At 43.6% G+C, this 26,078-nt stretch overlaps 1 protein-coding gene and 1 pseudogene across 1 annotated transcript in view; both read right to left on the bottom strand.

Annotated features, from left to right (window-relative positions):
• Window positions 1-9,232: 9,232 nt before the first annotated feature.
• Window positions 9,233-9,349, bottom strand: LOC136643275 (5S ribosomal RNA; annotated as a pseudogene).
• A 4,943-nt stretch (window positions 9,350-14,292) lies between these two features.
• The window catches only part of CACNA2D3 (calcium voltage-gated channel auxiliary subunit alpha2delta 3), a 467,867-nt gene continuing 456,081 nt past the window's right edge, over window positions 14,293-26,078 (bottom strand). The window contains exons 35-37 of the mRNA XM_066613498.1: window positions 16,869-16,981; window positions 15,763-15,845; window positions 14,293-14,729 (exon numbers count right to left, since the gene is read on the bottom strand). Of these exons, the coding sequence (XP_066469595.1) occupies window positions 14,637-14,729; window positions 15,763-15,845; window positions 16,869-16,981 (289 nt within the window). The 3' untranslated portion in view covers window positions 14,293-14,636. The remainder of the gene's footprint in view (window positions 14,730-15,762; window positions 15,846-16,868; window positions 16,982-26,078) is intronic.

Raw genomic sequence — 26,078 nt, 5'->3', positions numbered from 1 at the left:
CTAGACCAGACCTCCTGCCCCAGACCTCATTCCAAGATACTAGGATTCCTTGTCTACTGTTGAAAGTACAGGGTGAGCCCCTGTATCTGTGGGATTCCCTTCTGGACACCCCCCACCCCTGGGGAATCCACAGATACCATGAACCCACTTTAAAAATGTTTAGAAAAGAAGGAAGAAGCCCCTAGCTTCATTGTGCAGTGAAACTGCTGCCTTTTGAGTGCTCCAGGCAGTCTTCTGAGCTCCCTGCAGTCTCTTCCCTTCTCTTCGCCCAGGCTTGATCCAAAATGTATAGTGAAGGAGCCAGGGTAATGCAAAGAATGTCTATAGCTGTTATTTTATAATGCAAACCTATGCATAGATTGCCTGTAAATCTACTTTGTATTAATCCCTAACCTACCCTGGCCATGTAGAAAATGGAGCAGAAGAGAGGTTACATATGTATGTTGAAAAATATTTCTTGAACATTGTTTCTTGGAGGAATCAATACTCTCTCTGTCTTTAGCATAGGCATGTGAGGATTTTTGTTAGGGAAGTGGAAAAAGCTGAAGGTAAAAGTAGGAGTATACACCACCAGTGGTCTTGTGGCTTTTGGGGGATTAACTAATTCAGGCGGCAGGCCTCATCACACTTTGAACTTGGTGAGACTTATCTCTGAGTCAACACAGATAATAGTAGGTTGCACAACTAATGATTTTGAAGAACAGCACAAGGGAGAGATGCAAGCCAAACAACTGCAAATACAGTCTCCCTCTAAAAGTTTTTTTAACTTGGTATTTCATCTTGATCTTTAAACTGAGAAGGGGTAAATGCCAATGCCCTGCAGGGTTTCACTGCTAGAGAAAAAAAATAAAAAGTACGGCCTTCATAGCTACATGCACAATGAAACAGTCACTGCTTCCTTTATATCAAGCCGCCCGAGGCAAGCACCTGTTCTGGATGTACAACATTGCAGAATTGAAACTGGAGGTAAAAGGCAATGGATGGAGAATTCCCAGCCTCACCAACTGGAACAATGAGAGGGGATGGATGGCACAGCGGTAAGCTTTTAGGGTATACACTTTAAAGGATTCTGAAAGGCCTCTTTGCAAGACTGTTGCAAGGTGCAAAAACCAAGATGTTACAAGGGATCCTAGATGTTTCAAGAGATCTCAGATGTTGCACTGTAATCCCAGGTACTAAAGCAAACTCAGTAGACAAAAGTGATCAGATCCAGGCTTTTATTGTAAATCCATCAGCAAAAGATTGTAAATCCATCCACATCCCCAAAGGAGACTGTGAGCATAGGAAGTGTGAAGAAGAGAAGCCTGTAAGGAAACTGCTTGCACCAGAAGTGGGGAGAAGAGAAGCCCCAAAGGAAACTGCTTGCACCAGAAGTGGGGAGAAGAGAAGCCTCAAAGAAGACTGCTTGCATAGGAAGTGTGAAGAAGGGAAGCCTGTAAGGAAACTGCTTGCACCAGAAGTGGGGAGAAGAGAAGCCTCAAAGAAGACTGCTTGCACCAGAAGTGGGGAGAAGAGAAGCCCCAAAGGAAACTGCTTGCACCATAAGTGGGGAGAAGAGAAGCCCCAAAAGAAACTGCTTGCACCAGAAGTGGGGAGAAGAGAAGCCTCAAAGAAGACTGCTTGCATAGGAAGTGTGAAGAAGGGAAGCCTGTAACGCCTCCTTTATCTGACTTTTATTACAATCTGGGGTTCCCTCCTTGAAACACATTTGGAGACAATTCATTGGTAGGTTCAAAACATCCGTTGTTTTATAATAGGCCATCTCATACATCTGTCATATACAATATACCCCCAGCAGTTAGCCAATGGCACTGCACACAAACCTGACCTCATCCATAACTATCGGATGATGTTCTGTGGCCTTCGTAAGGCAACATACTTGTTATTGATGTCACGGTGTGTGTGTGTTCATCTAAAAACTGCTGCGAAATGGTTTTCTGTGGGAATCTGACTTTTGCAATGCGTTAATCCGGAAGTGCTTTGATAGCATGTCTCTTTAAACTCTAGAATGCAGTTAGTCCACTAAAACTCAGTTAAAATATTACTATTTGTTAGTCACACTTATGTGTACCCCAAAACTGATTTCAAAATGAAAAACAAAGAAATATAAAAAAGCTAAGCTTACTAGTGTTCTTTTATGAGAGCTGGTGTAAATACTTGCTTTCTAGCATGTGTGTGTGCAAGTGGTGCTCAGACAAATATTGTATAGTTATCTACCTATATATGAAGTCTGAGCTTAAAACTATGCTGCTAAGCCTGTATATTAGAGACAGACCGAATTCTAAAAGTACCCAGAAAAGATTTTTTTTCCTGTGGTCTGAAGACAAAGGAGCTTCTTCATTGTGCTGGCTAGTCTTATCAGTATGTCCTGAGAACAACTGTCTTTCTGCCAAGTCCAGCTAAATATGTGAGTTAAAACCGAAACCGTTTGTGAGAACCAATTTTTTACTCAAGTTGAACTTGCTTGGACATTCAGAGATGGACCATGCTATTTACGTTTCAGGTAAGCATTCTATACCATAACTTCTACTGATAACACCTTGCATCAAGACCACTGGAAGAATCCAGAGCAATAAGCAAACTTTGTTCTCACAGAGTCCATTTGATTGAATCTGACCATGAGGAGCTGTATAGCTTCCATGGGCATTGACGTTTACAAGAACAGGCAGCAGGGGTTAGTAAACCTGTCTCTTAATGTAAGGAAATATACCCATAAGTTTTTCTCCCCCTGTAGATGTGCTGTGATGTATTATTGTAAGAACATAAGAAGAGCCCTGCTGGATCAGGCCAAGGGCTCACCTAGTCCAGCTTCCTGTAACTCACAGTGGCCAACTGATGCCTCAGAGACCACTAAAAACAACAAGATACCGGTGTCCTTTAGTCCCTTGCACCTGGCTTTCAGAGATTGCCTACTTCTAAAACAGAGTTTCCATATTCATGGATTGTATCCGTGATGGACTTTTTCTCCATAAATCTGTCCAATCCCCCTTTTAAGTTATCTAGGCCAGGTGCCATCACAACATTTGTGGCAAGGAGTTTCACAATTATGTGGTAGTTAAAGACATACAGGTGGATGTCTTTATTTATCCGCGTTAGTTCCGTTCCGTGACTTGGCGCAATTAACAAAAAACCTATTGTGCTAAATTCTATAGAGTTACATAAATACACTGCAGCCTGACACTTCCAGATGGAAGGAAACTAAGGCAGCTGTTATCAATACCCTCCACTCCGTACTCAGCCCTCCCCATTGCCAGCTGCCTGGTTTCTTTCACATGGGATGCTGATCTTTTAAGAGTCCAGCCCTATGCGTTTCTACTCAGAAGTAAGCCCCATTGTAGTCAACTGGGCTTACTCCCAGGAAAGTGTGGAGAGGATTTTAGGCTAAATCTCATGTTTTGCTTGGTGGGAAGGCTTGCTTGTGTAGGTGATTGCCTGCACCATGGGGGGGGGGGGAGTTGCTTGTGTTGGTTATTGCCTGCACCATTTCAATGGGAGGGGAATTTGGCAAACACTCCCTGGGTTTTTTAAAGCAATCCCCTCTGTTGCTACCACACCTGCCCCTGTGTGTGTGTGTGTGTGTGTGTGTGTGTGAGTGAGAGAGAGAGAGAGAGAGAGCTCCACCTTGCTGCTGGTGTTCTGGCTACAGAGATTTTTGACTCCCCTTCCCCTCTTCAGCCTCTTTGCTGGTTCAGGGGCTCTAGGAGTGTTACTGTTCCTTTGCAAGGGGAACCTCTTCCAGGGCTATTTCCCTGCCTGGGCGAGGCAGAGCCTTTTTGCAGTGTTTTGGGCTGCCTGGAAATGGAGTGAGATGCCAGTGCAGGGCAAAGGAGGCAAAGGTGTGTGTGACTTTCAGTTCCCCCACCCCATTCAAGTTGAGACAAAAAATAAAAAGATAAAAAATCTGTGGATAAATAGGCTGCACCTGTATTTCCTTTTATCTGCTCTACTTCTCCCACCAGTTAATTTTAGTGAATGTCCCCTGGTTCTGGTGTTGTATGAGAGGAAAAAGAGCTTCTGTCTACCTGCCCTATCCATCTCATGGCTAATTTTGTATGTCTCATGGCTAATTTTGTATGCCACTCAGGTGCCTTTTTTCTAGACTGAAGATAATAATATAATAATCATAACAGGTATTTATATACCGCCTTTCTTGGTCTTTATTCAAGACTTTATTCAAGGCGGTTTACATAGGCAGGCTTATCTAAATCCCTTATTAAATAGGGTTTTTTACAATTTCAAAGAAGGTTCTTTCTTTCAAGAAATGTCCCCTGGTTCTGGTGTTATGTGAGAGTGTAAAGAGCATCTCCCTATCCACTCTTTCAAGAACGACTACATTCAAGGTGTTATGTTTTTTGCCATCCCCGTGAGTGCTTGGAACGGAACCCTCGTGAATAATGAGGCTCAACCTGTATACTCCAAAGGTGCCCTTATAACTTCCCTGCTGCTTGCCCAGTCAGAATTATGGCCTCATGAGGTTTTTCATGCCACAAAAACAGTAAGGAAGCACCCTCAGACACAGGCAGACTTGAGACAGCTTGTGTGGGGACGAGTGCTGAGTCAGGGGGGCCTTGAGTGTTTTTCAGAGTCTTCCATGTGCACGACTCACAAATTGCTGAGTCACCCAAAACTGAGTCACCAAAAATCAAGTCTGAGTCACTGACTTGAGTTCCCAACTCTGGTGTTTTCTCAAAGTGCCTGAGACACTCCTAAATTCAATTGGTAGCATTATCAGAGGAGTCCAGGCCTTTTGCTGGATTTCGGCATGAGTCACTTGTCTGGGGCTGCTTCCTGTTCAGAGAGACACCCTGAGCATTAATCCCTGCAAATATGCATGTTCCCTCGGGAGTGATTGAATGAACAAAATGTACCTGATGGCAAAATTACTTGTCACAAGCAAATCCTAATTGGCAGGAGTAGGCCGGAGCCCAAACACCACAGGCCACTTTCTCCATGTTCAGATGTGCAGAACTCCCAAAACTTTGGGCATTCATTTCATTGTTGTGTTGCTGCACACTAGTGGTTTGTTTGTGTGGTGCTGCTAGTTTGCCCTGGGCCCACAATTTAGGAGTAATGTTTTATTTTTAATCTTAAGGCTTTTATATATGCACAAATGGTTACATTACTTGCATTGATTTTTTTTTCCTTAGCAGTCCTGGAGTCTTCTGATCATAAGCCACTTATGTGGTTTCAGCATTGGAGGCAGGATGCTTTTGGTGATAGGATGGCTGTTATTAATGAACTCTTTGAAGGTACGAGGCTAAAAGTACAAGTCACTAAAGAATAAGGGAGATGTGTCTCATGCATGAAGGTTCAGACTCCTCCCACACCAACAGCTGGAGCCCCTTTCTGGCCCTTCTCTTGACCAGTTTTGGAGACATGAATAGGAAAATTCAACCACAGCCTCGACCTTTTGAAAGCTCAGTCTGAGTTAAACCATTAGAAGTTTGCTGCTGTTTCAGTGTTTAGAACAATGAGTGTGTTTTGTTCATTTATCAATGTGACAGCTTCATTTAAAAAAAAATGGAGCTGACTCAATTTTCTATCAGGAATTATACGCATTTAGCATACTATATTCATTTATATTATTTATTCCCTGACATTAGTCCTCTGCATTACAAAAATGAACTGTGGGTGGTGGTTAGGAGTTTGTTTCATGGTCTTGCAGGACATTTAACTACTGCCTTTGATTCATTCCTTGATAAGATCCTTCTTTGTAGTAATCTAGCCATTTGGAGCGTCCACCAGACTCATGTGTAACACACACTCAAAAGTTCATCGGTTTATTGAAAAACATTTCCTGTTTCCATCTTGGCTTTTCAAAACCTCTCTGCCTTGGAATTTTAATTTGGATTCTAAAATTCACACGTGTACCAAATTTCACTTTATTTAGTTTGTTAACAGTAACTAACCACAATAATCAAGCAAGACTTTTATTAGACTTCTGTTTGCTCATGTCCTCATGAGACCACAATCTCTTCAAGTGCAGAATGTTTGTGTAACTGCGAAGCATAAGTTATATTTAGCACTTACCCAATTACACTGGATCTCAATCTGAAAAAAAAAGAATTGAATATTTACAGCCCAAATCAGAACCTTGGTTTATATCCTTGAAACATAAGATCCTCTATCTTAATCATTTGAGTGGCTATGTTTGCAGGTTCCTTCATACCATAATTGTCTATACATAACACAGGGCCACAAAGAAAGTTAGGTTTCTCTCTAGCACCACATGTCAGTGGTTATGGAGATCTCAGGTCTTTTTCAAATGTGATGTTGGCCACAGGAAAAATGCTGACTCTTGTAAGTGTTTCATGCAACTGCTGCTTCCCACAAAGGTGCCTATACACAAGAAGGAGTAGCATAGCAGCAACCTGTGGCATCTGTGGTTGATGTGCTCCCTCCATTTAATCAGTTGGTATAAACTAATATAGGTTGGGTGTTGTAAGAGTCATTAACATAGATAATACTAATTCATGATGATGCTTCTGTCAAGCATAAAAATTCTGTCCTTTTGACCTTGAAACATTCAGGTTGTCCCAGCACCAGGACAATATTAATCTCCAGGTGTATTACGCACAACCAGAGCTTTATGCTGAAGTAGGTGATGAGGCCAATATGCCAATCATCTCTGTGATAGTTGCCAGTCCTTTCGGACCTGTGCTAAGCAACTAAAGACAAATGGGATAGCGTGAAAGGTGCAGGGCATAATACCTAGCCACTGCCTGCTGCAAACCATCTCATCCTCAAACTGGGTTTAAACTAGGGCAAATTCTTGCTGCCACCAGAAAGGGGGAAGCTGCATGGGGAAGCCTTCCTGCCAGTATAATGGAGAGTCAGTACAATGTGAGCTTGTGTCTGTCTGTGTCATCTGTCTGTGGAAGGGTTCCACTAAATCCAGGAGGGTGCCTGCATGGCTAACGAGCCAAGTTAGAGAGGCTGTGAAGGGCAAGGAAGATTCCTTCCGTAAATGGAAGTCTTGCCCTAATGAGGAGAATAAAATGGAACATAAATTGTGGCAAAAGAAATGTAAGAAGGTGATATGGGAGGCCAAGCGAGACTATGAGGAACGCATGGCCGGCAACATTAAGGGGAATAATAAAATTAATTAATTTATATAATAATAAAAGCTTCTTCAAATATGTTAGAAGCAGGAAACCCGCCAGAGAAGCGGTTGGCCCTCTGGATGGTGAGGGAGGGAAAGGGGAGATAAAATGAGACTTAGAGATGGCAGAGAAATTAAATGAGTTCTTTGCATCTGTCTTCACGGCAGAAGACCTTCGGCAGATACCGCTGCCCGAACAGCCCCTCCTAACCAAGGAGTTAAGTCAGATAGAGGTTAAAAGAGAAGATGTTTCAGACCTCATTGATAAATTAAAGATCAGTAAGTCACCGGGCCCTGATGGCATCCACCCAAGAGTTATTAAGGAATTGAAGAATGAAGTTGCAGATCACTTGACTAAAATATGCAACTTGTTCCTCAAAATGGCCACGGTGCCAGAAGATTGGAGGATAGCAAATGTCACGCCGATCTTTAAAAAGAGAAAGAGGGGGGACCCGGAAACTATAGGCCGGTCAGCCTAACATCTATACCAGGTAAGATGGTGGAATGCCTCATCAAAGATAGGATCTCAAAACACATAGATGAACAGGCCTTGCTGAGGGAGAATCAGTATGGCTTCTGTAAGGGTAAGTCTTGCCTCACAAACCTTATAAAATTCTTTGAAAAGGTCAACAGGCATGAGGATGTGGGAGAACCCGTGGACATTATCTATCTGGACTTTCAGAAGGCGTTTGACACGGTCCCTCACCAAAGGTTACTGAAAAAACTCCACAGTCAGGGAATTAGAGGACAGGTCCTCTTATGGATTGAGAACTGGTTGGAGGCCAGGAAGCAGAGAGTGGGTGTCAATGGGCAATTTTCACAATGGAGAGAGGTGAAAAGCGGTGTGCCCCAAGTATCTGTCCTGGGACCGGTGCTTTTCAACCTCTTCATAAATAACCTGGAGACAGGGTTGAGCAGTGAGGTTACAAAGTTTGCGGATGACACCAAACTTTTCTGAGTGGTGAAGACCAGAAGTGATTGTGAGGAGCTCCAGAAGGATCTCTCCAGACTGGCAGAATGGGCAGCAAAATGGCAGATGCGCTTCAATGTCAGTAAGTGTAAAGTCATGCACATTGGGGCAAAAAATCAAAACTTTAGATATAGGCTGATGGGTTCTGAGCTGTCTGTGACAGATCAGGAGAGAGATCTTTGGGTGGTGGTGGACAGGTCAATGAAAGTGTCGACTCAATGTGCGGCGGCAGTAAAGAAGGCCGATTCTATGCTTGGGATCATTAGAAAAGGTATTGAGAAAAAAACGGCTAATATTATAATGCCGTTGTACAAATCGATGGTAAGGCCACACCTGGAGTATTGTGTCCAGTTCTGGTCGCTGCATCTCAAAAATGACATAGTGGAAATGGAAAAGGTGCAAAAGAGAGCGACTAAGATGATTACGGGGCTGGGGCACCTTCCTTATGAGGAAAGGCTACGGCGTTTGGGCCTCTTCAGCCTAGAAAAGAGATGCCTGAGGGGGGACATGATTGAGACATACAAAATTATGCAGGGGATGGACAGAGTGGATAGGGAGATGCTCTTTACACTCTCACATAACACCAGAACCAGGGGACATCCACTAATATTGAGTGTTGGGAGAGTTAGAACAGACAAAAGAAAATATTTCTTTACTCAGCGTGTGGTTGGTCTGTGGAACTCCTTGCCACAGGATGTGGTGATGGCGTCTGTCCTGGACACCTTTAAAAGGGGATTAGACAAGTTTCTGTAGGAAAAATCCATTATGGGGTACAAGCCATGATGTGTATGCGCAACCTCCTGATTTTAGAAATGGGTTTTGTCAGAATGCCAGATGCAAGGGAGGGCACCAGGATGAGGTCTCTTGTTATCTGGTGTGCTCCCTGGGGCATTTCGTGGGCCACTGTGAGATACAGGAAGCTGGACTAGATGGGCCTATGGCCTGATCCAGTGGGGCTGTTCTTATGTTCTGATGTTCTTATCTGTAGGCCACTTCCATTGTATTGACTTGTGGCTCTAGTCCTATCATATAGGTCTGTAGAACCTCCCACCATCACAGCATTCTGCCATGTCCTAAGGTGCAGGGAAGCAGCACCAGTTATCTAATCTGGCTATTCAGAGATTGGTTGGCAACCTTCAGTCTCGAAAGACAATGGTATCAGCCTACAGCACCCGGTATTCCCAGGTGGTCTCCCATCCAAGTACTAACCAGGCCTGACCCTGCTTAGCTTCCAAGATCAGACGAGATCGGGCATGTGCAGGGTAACAGTTGCTAGTCAGAGATTACGTCAATGGCAAGTGCTGGCAGAACCTGGAAACTCAAGCCAGCCTCCATAGAGAGAGGGGGCACAGCTGGGGAAGTACAGGTGATTTAAGGCCAGAATGGAACAGTAACAGGAAGTGCCTTCTGAGTCTCCCTCAGAAGCGTAATGCACTGCCCTGGCATCCACGGCCATGACGTCATCCAGCTGCATCTTTCATTGGGGCATTACAGTGGTGCAGACAGTGGGCTAACTGACAGGCTTTGGATTTTATGACTGCCAAAGATGAAGTGCTGCTCAAAGAGCAGAGCGGGTCCAAGGATGTTTTTGACAAACGAGATTGGCACCTGGTGGATACAAAGATATACCAGGCATTAGAACTCCAATTCACTGATGAGCAGAAATGAAGCAGAGCTGAGCATTGCAGAGAGGCTTCTTCCAAGTGCATACACACTCCCAAAGAACCCATAATTTATGCCAGGGGTGTGAAACTCATTTCATACAGAGGGTCAAAGTTAATGTTCAACGGCCCCTGCAGAGGACCGGAAGTGACATCATTAAGCAGAAAGTGACATCATCAAGCAGATGGTGGCCAGAAATAAGCACTTTGTTGTCACACAGAAATCCATTAGCTGCAAACGGCAGAAGAGAAAATGTGCAAATCTTGTTTGCCGTTTCAAAACATGAGAAATCCCTGTCATCACACTTGGAGAGCCAAATTATAACAGGGGCCAGATAAATTGCTTTCAGGGGCCACATCCAGCCCGTGGGCCTTAAGTTTGACACCCTGCTGTATGCCATGAGATGTGGAGAGCACATCCCTCCAGATATAGGAAGTGATGACAGGGCTGATGTAGCTACAGAAGGGACCAAAACATGGCAGGCATAATGTCATATCCCCCACACCTACAAGGAAAGTTGTAGGTCTAAGGTTGATGCTGTGGGGTAGTGGTTCTCTATGATCGTAGTGAAAGATAACACTGGTTGCCACTTATTTTCCTCTTGCAGTCACCTTCTTCACCCTGCAGTATAGCCTGAAGAACATGTTGCTGTAGTTTATGATTGAATAGATCAATAATACTGTAAAGATGAGATGAAGGACCATGTGAACTGATGTGAGAAAGTGAAGGAACCGGAGGACCTTAGGCTTCCCACAAGGTCTCTTACTAAAAGAGAGGCTGCTCAACAGTCCATACCTTGTTCTTTGTTGTGTGCCTGGTTGTGGGGCCACAAATCTGTTACACAAATGAGAAAAGAATAACACACTGAGGGTGTGTGGGGAGGCAGGATATCTGGTCTTTTTTTTTTAATTCAGGTGATGTTATTTTTCAGTTACAGACTGCCACACACAGTCCGCTGCTGTTGATTCTTAGGGGATTTCCCAGATTTCGGAGCTACTTTTCATTTGGGGGAAGTTTTCGCAAGGAGGCTTCCTTCCATGTAGGCTGTCTAACTTTAGGTGGTGGCAGTGTGAGCTACCCTTCCCTGTTCACTCCCAGTTAAAAGGGTGAAGCAGGGAGAAAGGTGATTGTCAGCTGCTCCAGTCTTGCCACAAAGTCATGGTAGAGCATGTCTATCACAAGCACATGCATGATGCTGCCTTGCAACCAAAGACCAAGCGTTAGTTGCTCTGGCAGTTTCTGGGACCAGACCTAGAATATCCTTGGGAAAAAACTCTGACATCACAAAGAGCCTAGCCAATCAAAGATTGGCTCAGGGGATCCTTATGATAAAAACACAGTAGATTTCACAATTAGGCAGGAACTTCACACCACATCTATCACCTCCACAATTTTCTAAGTCCTCTAAATCTGGTAGGTCCAAGAGGAAATGTTGGGTTGTTGAAAAAAGTATAGAAATAAATATTTTGATAACTTAATGTCTATAGAATCAATGATAATTCACTCCCGAGAGAATGTATGCTCTGTGGTATCTCTGCTTTTGTTGATGTGGGCTGCACAAAATAGGCCTTAGAGCACCTTAGATGAGGGGACTGCATTAGCTGCATTTTACAACTTGACTTTTATAGGAAGTTACAAGTTTGTATTTGCATTTGTATTAGTTGGAGAGCATGGACCATGAGAGGAGAGTGCAATATGTACCCAGGTCCAGGGTCAAAAAGAACCAAAGGAGTGGGCCAAGAAATTTCCTGGGATCTTACATTTTCCTGGGATCTCACCAGGGTCCATGGGGGGGGGGGGTTTTGCAGGGGGTACATTGTTCCTGAGCCTGGGGTCAAAAAGAGGCCTGGAAGCAAATGGAGGGGAGCTGGAAATTTCCTGGGATCTCAGAAAACATTTGCATATATTGTGTGAAGACTAGCATTCACATTTTGGGTAAGACCACATTGTTTTATATATTGTGATTTGAAGAAATTATGATCCAATTATTGTATTAAATTATGATCCAATGGAAAAGGGAAAGGGCCCCAAAGAATCTTTGTACCCCCAAAAGGAGCCCCCAAAACCTGTATAAACCCTGATAAAATTCTTCTCACAGGTCCTGATGGACCCTACTCCCTTGAGAGGAGGCTGAGCATTGGGGGTTAGCACCATGGGGCCTTAGGAATCAGTTAGCATAGTTATAGTAATCTTGCAAATGGCTGCAAATCAGTCACACGATAGCCACACTTTGTTGAGTGCACTTCACGAAAAATAACAGGGTCACCATACCTAGGCTTATAGCAGTAGCTGACATTTCTGTGTTTCATAGAGTACAGCAGCTGCTTTACAGATTTAACTGAAATTAGTGAACTGGTTTGGTTGAATGACTTAATTCCTGAAAGCTTTTCTTATAGTTTTACTTAGAATACCCTGACAAAGAAAGAGTGCTGATGAAAATTACAGCAGAAAATACAAAGCAGGGACGGACAAGTCAAGTGCGGCTTGACTCAAGTCGAGTCATGAGTCTCTGCCCCGCAACTCTACTTGAAAACAAGCCCTAATGGGCAGTGGTAAGAGGCAGACTCAAGTCGCCCAGAACGTTTTGGTGAGTCAAAAATACACGAGTCTTTCCCTTTAAAAAGTCAGCTATTGCTCCATCAAAAAAAATTGAGCTGCTGCTGGGCTGTGTATGTGTTTCGGAGTTCGCTTTAACCCCACCTCTGAAGTCCCCATTCCATCTGTAAACAAGGCAGGAGGGGGTGGGACAGACTGCGTGAGAGCAAGGACAGAAGAAGCAAGAGACAGGAGGGTCATGTGCAGCAGCTGGGAGGTTTACCAGTATGACCCAATCTTTTGTAGCTGTATTCAGAAGTAGTCCCATTTGTTCTAGTTGTTCAATGAGGCTTCCTCCTCCCAAATAACAACAGAGCCCACAGGAGCCATGTGGTTGGAAAGCATGATCGCTATGAACTGGCTCCCTCTGGCTTTTCACCCCCTTTCTTCCCCCCCCCCCCAGATCTCTAGCCAATTCTAAGGCAAGAACCACCTTGAGTTACTCCTTCTGCCCTACCTCATCCAAAGAAAAAACTCAGACTGCCAACCCTTCGTCCAATGATCATTGGTTCCTTCAGAGATGGATGAGAGAGCCTGCCCCTGCTTCCCCCCCACCCAATGCAAAGCAAAACAATCCTTCCCTGCCACCTGGCGGGAACTTCACTGCTGCTCACCTGGTCTGAATGATAGCCTCACAGTGTCTTTCACACTGCAAGAAAAGTAAGCAAACATATGAAGACTCAAGTCTGCATGCATGGGGACTGAGTGCTGAGTCATTGGCCTCAGACTCGAGTCAGTGCCCAAGTCATTGATGCAGGTCACTTGGTCTACACGACTCAGTAAAAAGCACCTGTTTTTATGACTTACACCTGTTTTTATGACTCTGACAAAGTGTCCAAATACAAAGTGTCCAATAACATTCAGCCAAAGTGATAGAAAGGCAAACCAGCCACAGGACCTCTTTTCTAAGGCCCAATGTTTGTCTTTCTGTTGCCATACTGCACTAAAACTCTGCAAACTGTCTAGTGGCTGATTCAAAACTGAATATAAAAAAATAAAGAAATCCAGATGAATTTGGAGAACATTACCTTTCAGACACCTATGTAATCTGGTTCGCCTGATCACTTTCAAATCAGCAAAAAGGATCCCTACTGGTGATGCTTATTGGGGAAATTCCTGTTCCCATCCCAGTGTGCATTAGATCTTCCTTGCCACTTAACCCTGCTTTGGAATATTTACTGGGGAGAAGAAAAAGAACGATTTGCACCAGAAAGGAAACCAGGTGGTTTTGGATGCTCTCATACATGAATGGGGTGACCACAGATACCTCTTCAACATTTTTGTTATTGAGTACCGACACCACTACAATTGCCATGGTCAAGACTTCTGCCAGTTTCCTTTGCCTCCCTGTCCCCCCAGACCAGTCTATCCAGAGGATCAATATCGCTGAATGTTTGGGAGCAGTACGACCGGGTGCAGTGCAGAGTAAGTACAGCCGGTTCCATTGTGAGAGCAAACATTCTATTAAACATGTTGCATGCTCACAAGAGGAAATGGTTATGAATCACCATTTCCTGAAGAAGCCAGGCTATTGGAAGGACAGACTAGTGCTGCATTAATGAATACAGCACACATCAAGCAGAGAAGAGCTTTCAGCAGTGTAGTAGTTGAGAGTAGTCTAGAGTAGTTGAGTGTAGTGTAGTGTAGTGTAGTAGTTGAGTAATTAGAGTAGTGTAGTTGAGTAGTGTAGTTGAGTAGTTAGAGTAGTGTAGTAGTTGAGAGTAGTTTAAACTTGCTGTGACCATTGGGGCATGTGTGGGGTCTGTGAGAGTGTCTCTGTTTTCAGCTGTGATCTGTTGTTGGTGGGAAAAGAAAGTATTGCTGGTATTTAGCCAGACCTTTGGGATTGCGTACAGGCATGCACACAAAAACTCTCTCTCTCTCTCTCTTACCCTTCCACTCCACCATGTTAATTTACTGGAGTTCATTTTGTGGCTGGGTTAAATAAAATGTCCTCAAGAAACCTGTTATTTTAATATACTTTATTTAAAAAGTACACTGGTTTTTAAATCGTTTTCCATGGGACAAAGCAGAAAGTAATGGCCATCTGTTTCTATCTACTGGAGTCCTGTTCTTGATGAATTGTGAATATTGTATGGCAAATCCACATTTGCATGATGCGCAAAGGAAAAAAAATATTATTTTTTTACATAATTTGGAGAGTTTATATCATCCCACCATTTAAAATCATGAAATGCTGATGTTCTGACTATATTTCATGTCTTCATGTCTTCTAAGTTGCACCATTTCTCAGTTCACAGTTTATCCATGTATTTTGCATGCCAAGTGATCATTTATCAGTCAATGTCACCTTGAAAAAATTGCCAAAAACAGAGGAAGTGCAACAAGAGTAGGCTTGGCACTGAGGCCTAAAACACCACCACATTCTCTGGCATTCTCCTGAGGAAAAAGAATGAAAAAAGCCAAGGTGAAAGAAAACATGCATCACTTTTCCATGATTCGTGCTCATATTTTCTAGTACATGCATAGAGTGGATATCTGATGCCATACAACACAACAGGCAACTGGAGTGCCAAAAAGAAAGAAAGAAAGAAAGAAAGAAAGAAAGAAAGAAAGAAAGAAAGAAAGAAAGAAAGAAAGAAAACCACAACAAAGATTGCATTGCTCCTATGAGGTGATAGTATGGGCTTGCAAAACTTTTCACCCTTCCAAGTAGCATGTTTGGCAGTCCACAGGGACTTGGGCTCCTTTTTGGGGAGTGGTTGGAACTGTAAACATCGATATTGTCAAGCACGTGGCACTCCACAACACAAATTTGGTCCCTGTATTCAGCTTAGTGGGTCACAAAGTGTGCAGGCCTGAAGTAGTATTTAGAGTACTTGACAAGGAGTCAAATTCCTCTCAGTCATGGGCTTGTTTCCTTGAGTTTCTTTCCACCTTACAGATGGAGACCTGATACTGCAACATGGAATAATATCTGTCCTATGGGGATGTGTGAAAGGTGGGGAAACATTTTGCATATTGGAAGTGCCATATTACTAAGCTTAAGAATAGAATTTTATTATTAAGCCTAATAATAGAATTTTAGTCATAAGAAACTTAAAGCAGAAACAAACTGCTAACATTTGATACAAAGCCACAAATATCCACTGGAGTGTTAACAATTCTCAATGGCCTTTCAGGCAATTGATAAGTCTGCTATTAATCTTTGTACAGAAATTTACTAGGATTCAATGAGCTTGTACTATAAGGCCAATGAAGTTAAGGAAAATCTTGTTCCATAATATAACTGCAAAGATTCAAAGGACAGTCAACCCTATCAATGCTATTATTGTAATTCACACGTGGTTTTTCAAACATCTCTATATGGTATTTGGAGTCACAATTATCATATCATTATCTCTCTAAGGTGTTAAAAGTACCATTGCCTACATTCTTAGCAAACCTTTTCTGCATAATGCAAACTGCTCACCTCAGGATGGAACCCATGACAAGTCTCTGGACGTCTCCTAATCTTCTGTGATTTTAAGCGTTCACATTTTAGGGATTCATTATGTTCACCGTAGTTAAGGAAAGACCTTAGAGTTTGGGGTTTGTCAAGTTCAAAGTGGCCAAAAGGCAGTCCTGTCCAACCCATCACTAACCCAGACTTCAAGTGCCTTGCAGCTCTCTTACTATGCCAAACCATTATTCTAATAGGGGCACTCTATGTACATAACATAATGTGTAACATTATACAGAACATATGGTAAATATGAGTAAATAACATCATATGAATTATGTAGCCAAGTTACCCATCACAGGCATTCACGCCTTCCAGAATTGTTATCCTAATCTAGCATGGGTAAAGCTGTACCAAGTCAAGTGTCATAACTTCTTCTAAGGGCGCAATCCTAACCCCTTACATCAATGCTTTCCAGCACTGACATAAGGGCAATGCAGCTCTGAGGTAAGGGAACAAACATTCCCTTCCTTTGAGGAGGCCTCTGTGAGTGACACCCAACTGCAGGATGCAGCACATGTCCTGCTATTGGCACTGCTATGCCAGTGCTGGAAAGCACTGACATAAAGGGTTAGGATTGCACCCTAAATGAGATAAGTGATAAGCGAAAAATGGTGAAGTCAGAAGCCACTGCCAATACTTCCCTTCCTGATCACTCCCCCAAACCCTGGGGAGCTGTTGAGAAGAGGAAGTCCACAGGGCCCTTGGGAGTGATTGGGACAGGACGGTGACATCCAATGCAGGCTGGGTGAGTGACTGGGAAGCCTTCAGTTTATTTATTATTATTTATTCAGTGCCTTCCACAGTTAACTGCCCAAGGCAGCTGTTTCACCCTGTCACATGGTAGGCTGTCACATGATGGGAAATGTGCAATGAACCATCCAATAGATTGTATGTATCCAACTTGCCCAATTTATTGCCCAATTTATTGCATTCATAATCAGTTTGACTTTCCTTTGGCTTTTCTGCTTTACTTGCAGTAAATTCGCAATCTATGACTTGATTATATATATATAATTGCTTGCTAAGAAACGTTGTTTGAGTCCAAGCTGTTGTTGTTTCAAAGTAAAGGATATACCTGATTTCTATTGGTTCCATTGTAATTGGTGAAATGGACTCACAGTCACACTCATTACTTACTACCACCATGAAGAGATTGCTGTTTTGAATTTGTTGTATAACAAAGGACCTGTGGATATAAGAGCCAATAATTACTTGAAACATCAATCCTGATCCAGAGAACCCCAGAGTCAGCTAAAAGCGGCAAGGTGCACATTCACTAGAAGCTTAGTACAGAAGGGATACTTATGGGAAACTACGACAGACCTGTGTGTGCAAATTGCATGTGGCTCTGGCAATTCTATATGTGTGGCATTTGATCATGTCATTAAGTTTGGTGAAGCAAGGTTTTTTTGTTTTTTACTTGTGGAAGCTCATGTCCAATAAATTGGGTAACGGACCCAATCTCACTGCAATTTGGCCCTTTAAACGCTGTTAACTTCCATGAGAGAGATGTTCAGCATGCACTCAGCTCTCCCACTGAGATTACTAGCACTTTGGCTGGATCATGTACTTTATATCCCATGTACCAAAGCATTCTATACACTTAGGCAAAACGTCCAACTACCGTATAAGGCCATTTTCATGCCTGTTGCTAAGATCTTCTTTAGAATGTTTCATTTATGACTATCAATAACAAGAGAAAATATGAGGTTTTTAATTGTATGTATTAAGTCACTGCAACCTTTTCATTCACTTTCCAGAGACGGTACATGCACTGACTAGCTTTGTGATAACAGCTTGTGATATCAGTAACTGAGAAACTGCATCCAGTAACAAAGGCTTCTCTGAAAATCTATTCTTGTACTGTCTAAAGATGAAGCTATCTTGCAGATCCTGCAGCTGTCTCTCAGAGGTGCACCTCCATGTTCCACTCTGCTCCTGGTGGCACTGTGGTCTACTTCTGTCGTAAGCTTTCAATCAGCTTGATTTAACATGCTATGACATGTAATGCCACTGAATTCAGAATATATATTTTTTCCCCCAGTTTGGTGGTCTGGCAAGGAAGGATGACTTTAAATGAGGACTTGCCCATGTTAGTTGTGGACAAAAGCATATTTTCACTCAGACGTCTCTACTTAAAATACAATATTGTCTTATTAAGAAAATGCTCTGTTTTTTCCAACAATCACAGAAAATTGGAGGGGGGGAATGGCCGAGATGGAGCTTTTGAACCATCTCTGGGAAAGGAACAACTGGGAAGTCTACAATTAAAATATCAGCAACAGAAAGATTAAATGCTTTTCAGTATTATTTAAACTTACTGAACCTCCATTAAAATTACACTTACCGAGATCTGTAATATGTTAGCTTTACGATGATAAACACAGTGTGCATTTACTGTATGACACACTAGGTCTGAACTTTCTAAAGGAACCTACAAACAGCTGGACCATGTAGGAAGGTTGACATCACTGTAATGGAGCATCTGTGGCTTTGTGGGTTTGTGTGTGGGAGCAAAGGGGCCAATAAAAGGAAAGGAGGAAAATTCTTCAGCAGAAAATAACAACTAAATTTTATATATGATGATATCTCAGAAAGTTATAAATATATTGGATCCCAAAGGGAATAAAATGCAATTCCATATTATCCATTTCAGGAACTGAAACAACCCAGTCCTACACACTGTAAACTATTTTATAGCGATTATACATGTAAAATTAGCTCACGAGAAACCTGAAAGGCGATACTCTGTAGTGTTGACACAATTACTGTTTGCCCGGGTTGCCTGAGCTTTTTAAAGAGGGCAACTGCGGTGGGGGAGGGGAAGAGGGAAGCAGTCCTTTGAGGTCTGGCTACAGTCTTCCACATTTGGAATCGCTGCCAGGAACACTCAAACACTGGAGGGTGGGGAGTGAAGGGAGGAAATGGAAAGGAGCAGACAGTGCTAGGTTGACATCTCTTCTAGGTTGCTTCTCTTATTCCATAAGGATATGGTGATTGAATATACAACACAGTATCTATACGTAGCCTGCTCACATAGTATGATAGAACCAAGAAGTAGTATAAGGAAGATGAACTTACAGCTGCTAACCAACCTTTAGAACATATTTCTAAGTGACGTTCTCCCTTCTCCAAATGGACAATTGATTTCTGGAGTAAATGTTCCACTGATTTCAGTGGGGTTTACTTCCAGACTGAGTGTTCCTAGGCTTGCACTCTTAAAAAAGAATCAGGTTCTGACAGTGCAATATTATGCATAAGATTGCAGCTGTAGTCTTAGTGAGGAGGCATTTTTGAAGAGACCTCATGATATTACATAGATCTGCGTCTGCAGCTACGGAACAAAATTCCCTAGTGGAAAAAAAAAACAGTGGAAACACAAGACACCTTAACACCTTCATCTCCTCCCAGATAGTTATTTCTCCAGTTAGGCTTCCCTTGTACAGCGTATGATTCATTTCTTGCATATTTACAACAAGAATGCATATACTATAACCATCCATGCGAATTTCTTCTGTGTTCCCACCCTGGCTCCATCAAGAATGGATCTAGATAGCCATTCACAGATAATTATTCTTATTCTGGCAGGCTTCCTTCTGTTCAACTGACAGTGCTGCTTTGATGTAATGAAGAAGATAAGCTCTCACGGAGAGGGACAATATACGGAAGGTTCAAAACAATTTCAGCAAAATGTTACGTAATCTGTTGGGACGCATACAAAAAAAACATGGTCCATTGGAACTCTGTCCTCTCGTAGCTTTTTTTCACCAGACCAATTGAAGTTCAGACTTTTGCAATAGCCTGGAATTTTTTATATTATTTAAACTGTCAAAAGAAGAAATTTTAAATGTTAGATAGGTGGGAGAGTGAAATACCAACTGCAGACAGTGTGAGGTATCTGACTCAAAGAAAAATTTAACAATTGGTTTAATTCAGCCATTTTCATTTGAATTTTGCTGGTTACGTCTTTCTTACAAGGTTGATTCTCCATACTTAACATCATATGGATCAAACAAACTGTCTTGATTTTATGATGAACAGCATATTCAGACACTATGATGGAAAAATAAAAAAACCAACTTCCATGCCTTTCTAATTCTAAAATCAAGTTCTGCACCATGCTACACCATGCTACCTGTACGAAAAAAACTAAAAAATGTAATTGTTGGACTCGTCTGGTGTTCAGGAGGCAGGTAAGGCAGCCCCCAGTGCTACTGAGAACCAGGAGCACTCTGAGCGGATGCAGCAGCTGGGAAGCCTGGTGGAGTCTTGGGCCATTGGGCACCTGTGTGGCCTGGTTTGGTTTTGGGTGTGGCTACACCACCCCTATCCTAAGTGCCTCCAGGGCCCGTGCAGCTGGCAGGGAACTTGGTGGCTGTCATGCCATCCTGGCAGCGAGCAGCCCTAGTGCTGGTCAGTCTAGCTGGAAGGGGGCTAGAGACTTGCATGACCAGGGAAGTGGGAGGTGCCAGGAGACCCTGGGCAATCTTTGAGCCTCCCCTGGGGGAGGAGCAGCATGGTGGGGCAAAGGAAGGTCCTGCAATGACTTCTGGCATAAACACCCTGTCCCATGACAAGACAGGGGAGGCCAGGCTCAGAGTTACAGCAGAGGTGGTTTTTCAAGGAAGCCAGATCAGTCTTCCCCACACCAAGTGGAGAAGGAATCCAGTGCAGTAACATCCTCCCCACCTGATCTTTAAGCCTTAGTGGGGAGGGACTCCTGTGGCACTTCAGGGATCTGGGAGCAAGAAGGGTCTCCTTTCCACTCCTAAGAGGATAGTAATTTGTCACCAATGGAAGGAATAAAAGATGCCTAGTGATACAGTTGCTTATGCGTAATGGTCATTGTGGAATTATGTTTCCAACTTGATCTTACTGATTCTTATTTTCCTTCTTACATTTATTAGATCAAAGCCAATTCCTGATTCAATATTGCAATTTGTGGCAACAAACCGTGCAATCCATATTTGGTGTGACTTTCGTAAAACCAAGCATGTCAGTAACTTGCCACACAATCTTACGTGGTTTGTGGAATATTTAGAAGCATTTATTCAGAAGCAAGTCGATGGTGTTCAGTGGAGCGGACTTTCAGCAATGTGCGCATTCAATTGCAGCCTAAGTACCATTTTTTTTAGTTAACACCACTGTGCCAGGGATACGAGTTACCCACCATTAAATTTGTAGTCTGCAAGATCAGTCAACAAATTGATATCAGTCCCGTGTTTGCTCGGTCTCATGAATATATGTTTGTTGACACAGTACTGGATTTTTCCAGCTGACTTGGTCAGCGCTCCAGCACTGAGAACCACATTGAATCTGGTTCCTCATAACCGGGCTGGTAAGATATTAGTGGAGGAGTTGAGCCTCTTCACTTCCATAGGCTACTCTAGCCTACTGCAACTGAGAGGTTCTTATGTAATAAATGGATTCCACACAGACCACATGCTATCTACAAATACAAAACTGTGGAAAACCCTTTGGATTTTCCCAGCCCTTCTTATCACTAAGTTTTCATGTCTGCATAATTTAATGAATCATTTGCTGCATCCCAACCCTTCTAGCCTAATCTTGAAATGAAGTTGTAACGGTGGATTTGTCAATGTGCACAGGCAGTTCCATGCTGGGTCATAAGCTAAGGATTAGGTTGTCGCTGTCTGATGAGGATAAAAGACGTAGCTAGAGCAGTGCTTAGTTAGTAATCTCCAATGTGCAATTCATCAGAGAAATTTATGCTCCCTTTCTGTTTAGCAGCAGGTCACTGTTCCTCCGAATATATATTATTCAGAAATATGCAGTGGGTTCCCTTTCAATTAGAATTAACTTCAGACACTTACGATGCCTGGAACTGACTAGTGAGCTATTACACATGGAAGGCTTTCTGATCTAAATCAGACCCGTACAGAACTTCATATTTGCAACACACAGGCTGGCAAACTCTCATAGCTCTAGTATCACTTCTGGGACATGGCTAGACTCCTTGGAAACAACATCTTGGGGCTGCCAGATTCAGACCCGAAATATGGCTCCTATACCTTCAAGGAACTGCATTAAAGGGGAGATACAAGTCTGGCTTCACCATCATTCAGCATTGTATATTGTATTGGCAACCTTCAGTCTCGAAAGACTATGGTATCGCGCTCTGAAAGGTGGTTCTGGCACAGCGTCTAGTGTGGCTGAAAAGGCCAATCCAGGAGTGACAATCCCTTCCACACCGGGAGCAAGTGCAGACTGTCCCTGGTCTGTCTCCCTGGCTATGGGCCTTCCTTCTTTGCCTCTTAGCCTCAGACTGTTGGCAAAGTGTCTCTTCAAACTGGGAAAGGCCATGCTGCACAGCCTGCCTCCAAGCGGGCCGCTCAGAGGCCAGGGTTTCCCACTTGTTGAGGTCCATCCCTAAGGCCTTCAGATCCCTCTTGCAGATGTCCTTGTATCGCAGCTGTGGTCTACCTGTAGGGCGCTTTCCTTGCACGAGTTCTCCATAGAGGAGATCCTTTGGGATCCGGCCATCATCCATTCTCACGACATGACCAAGCCAACGCAGGCGTCTCTGTTTCAGCAGTGAATACATGCTAGGGATTCCAGCACGTTCCAGGACTGTGTTGTTTGGAACTTTGTCCTGCCAGGTGATGCCGAGGATGCGTCGGAGGCAGCGCATGGGGAAAGCGCTCAGTTTCCTCTCCTGTTGTGAGCGAAGAGTCCATGACTCGCTGCAGTACAGAAGTGTACTCAGGACGCAAGCTCTGTAGACCTGGATCTTGGTATGTTCCGTCATTCAGCACTCTGGTGAAAAGGCTGCATGTGATGAAATTCTGTCCTGTATGCATTCTGAAAGGAACATGAGTCCTCTTGGGGCCTGAACAAGCCAACCCTACTGGCATTGTACATTGATCAAAATGTACATGTCTGTAAATGCACCCCTGCAATAGTTTTAAAACTATCAATGCTCATCTTTCGATGCTCCCAAAAAGCCAAAGGGCAGGAAAGGGGGAAAGGAAGGAATAGGTCAGGGGGCTCTCTCAACAAAAACATTCCACTAGATAACCTGCCTCCACAATAGTTTTTCCTGAGGTTATTCAGAAGGTGCTCTGAGCAACCTGCCAACAGGAAAACCTACTTTCAGATGAGCCAAACTAAGGAGGTGTGCTGGAGCAAGGTTTCTCAAAGGCTTCAAGGCAGGACATTTTTTTTCAGATGGGATGCGACAAAGGGATATGACACGATTTCTCAGAACAGTTCAGAGTGAGCTATGGCAGTGGTTCTCAAAGTGGGGTGTCACAACACCCCAGCCAGAATGCCCTGGCCTTTGCCCCCTGGGGGGGCGGGGAGGGGGGAAGTCAATGATGCAATATGCTGGATTGTGCCACTTTGGAGGGGCACAGGGGCTTGCTGCCACTTACCAGAGCCTGCAGCAGCCTCCTGGGGGTGCAGTGAGCTCCTGCGCCAGCCTCCACAGGGCTTCCCATGCTGCACAGTCAGTAAAAATTGTGATCGTGACCATTTCTGGTTTCGCGAACCCAAAACCGGAAGTGATCGAGACTGCAATTTTTAGGGTCGCTGCAGTGTGGGACCCCTGCAGAGACTGGCGCAGGGGCTCCCTGCACCCCCAGGAGGCTGCTGCAGGCTCTGATAAGCCCCTGTGCCCCCCCCAAAGTGGCATGATCCAGCGGATTGCATTACAGCCTTCCCCCGCCCCCAAACACACTTACTGCGGCTCAAACTCTGCCTGAGAGTTTCAGAACCTCTGAGCTATGGTGTGAACCTAAGGCCTAATTGTAGATTACATTGGCTCTATAAAATCAACAAAATCTGTCTGCAAATTTTGTTCGGCTTCTAAAAATGGAGAAAAATGAAGACCACATTTCAATGTTACCTACAGAACAATGAAATGTGTTCTTCTTTCAAAGAATTCTTTTCATTTCAGGTTTTAAGGTACCCTCTTATTTTAAGGAAGAATGTATTCTGCTGAACCACCTGCTGGGCTAGGATGCCATCTAGGTCACTAGCAATATAGAAGCCACATCTTGGTGGATGATTAAGGGCTTTTTAAACTGAACTCTACAACTGGTCTAAGAATCAAAAGAATGTCTACTGTTGAATATTTATGGTGAATGTTTCATGTTTAAACAGGAGAGCTCTTTTTAAGTAAAGCAATGGAAATCAAAAATTTGAGCCCGTCTTTTCCATTGGTCTCATCACCAGCATCATCCTCAGCTAACCAATTGTGGTAAGCTAATATCATAGCAAAAACATGTCGGGAACCTTGCATTCTTCTCCAAGCACAAAAGATAATGAACGGCTGTGATTCTTTTCAAGCCATATTCAAACACCATTCTCAATCATCCTTACTCATCTTGAACGCATTCTAGAATTTGGATTAATTTATACAACCAAAACACCCCCCCCCCCAAAAAAAAATAAAAAAATAAAAAACCTCCTCCTCAAAACATTCTCAATCAACACCTTTAATTTTCTTCACAAAACAGGTAAGCAATAAAAAAATATTCACGGGAAAAAAAGAATTTTGGATTGACAGCAGTTCAGCCTTTAATGCTACATTAAAAGCTGGGGTGTTGCACTGAAGAAAAAGTGGGAGTACTTGGTGTCTTATGTATTGGCAACCTTCAGTCTCGAAAGACTATGGTATCACGCTCTGAAAGGTGGTTCTGGCACAGCGTCTAGTGTGGCTGAAAAGGCCAATCCGGGAGTGACAATCCCTTCCACACCGGGAGCAAGTGCAGTCTGTCCCTGGTCTGTCTCCCTGGCTATGGGCCTTCCTTCTTTGCCTCTTAGCCTCAGACTGTTGGCAAAGTGTCTCTTCAAACTGGGAAAGGCCATGCTGCACAGCCTGCCTCCAAGCGGGCCGCTCAGAGGCCAGGGTTTCCCACTTGTTGAGGTCCATCCCTAAGGCCTTCAGATCCCTCTTGCAGATGTCCTTGTATCGCAGCTGTGGTCTACCTGTAGGGCGCTTTCCTTGCACGAGTTCTCCATAGAGGAGATCCTTTGGGATCCGGCCAAAGGATCATAAGACAGCGGTGTCTTATGACACCGCTGTAAAGGGCAAGGACAGAAGCTACCTTCTCTCTTGTTACATGGTCAATATTTTATTTTTGTTTATTCAAGGCTTGATAGAGTCACACATCTAATCATGTATGCTGGATGCTAGGTGTCTGCCTGGAGAGCAAAGAAAGGGCCAGGCTATCAATGTGACTACTGAGAAGACTGATGGCAAGAGGCCACAGGCCAGGGAGGCCGCACATTTCATTGGACCATGTAACCACCCCTCTCTTCCTTAACTGACACATGAATGCTCCAAATGTAAAGGGTGACTTGTTTACTCTTTAAATTCTAATGGAGTTTTCAAGCTTCCAAAATGTAGATGAGACTTTCCAGCTCAAAATCCTTCTGGAACTGTGCATCTACTGCCCTGTGACTCTGGCCACCTCCCTGGACTCCTGTGTTCGGGAAAAACAAATTTTATAAAACAAAGAAAAGCTTTCACACTTCCAGTGGTGCTCACCAACTGCATGATTACGCTTCATATAGGAGCAAGCCAACCCTCCCGCCTCCTCCCCGCCCACCTGAGAGCCTTGTGTTGGCTGAGCTCAGCCGATGCAAGGCTCCCTGTCAGAGTCAGTGCGGAGGCTGGATTCAGCCTCTGTGGGCCGGTGCACATCCCTGGGCCAGCCCAGTCAATTCTCAATGAGGCGTAAACATGCTTCATGGCACGTCTCCTACCCTCTTGGGCTGGTGCAAGCGACTTGTGCTGGCCCAAGGGCAACCTAGGATTGTGCCCTATATTTGCTTCTATAAGCAAATTTAGTAATTACGTAATGAATGAATGATTTTATTTCTGACAAAGATTAGAAGCCCAAAGCCCTGTAATGGAGCCTTTGAGGGTATGGGTTAAGTGTCATACATTCAGGATTTGAAGAACTGGTTAGCTCGGTCCACAAACCCAAATGATGTGTGTGCTTGAAAAACAGTTTGCGATATCCCATTGCAGGGGGTGTGCACAGTCTGCTTCTTCAAAAAAGGGTAAATTGAGCACTTCAGTAGGTGAACAAGTCCTTTGGGTAGCCCAAAGTAGCTTTCTGGATCCTGGCCATAATAGCTGAGAAACTGCAGGCCTTGTTGACTTCCTTAGGTGCTATAGGTGCTCAGCACCTGTTAAAACAAGGTCCTTTTCCCAGGGGCCTAGATGGGCAGCTAGCTTTCAAGCATCCTATTTTAGCTTGCATTCTTTAATGGTTACTATGGGATCTCATTTCATAGCTGTCACTTTTTGA

Source organism: Tiliqua scincoides, chromosome 2, assembly GCF_035046505.1.
Source record: "Tiliqua scincoides isolate rTilSci1 chromosome 2, rTilSci1.hap2, whole genome shotgun sequence".
NCBI lineage: Eukaryota > Metazoa > Chordata > Lepidosauria > Squamata > Scincidae > Tiliqua > Tiliqua scincoides.
The sequence above is the reverse complement of the archived record's forward strand: the minus strand, read 5'-3'. Positions and strand labels throughout refer to the sequence as shown.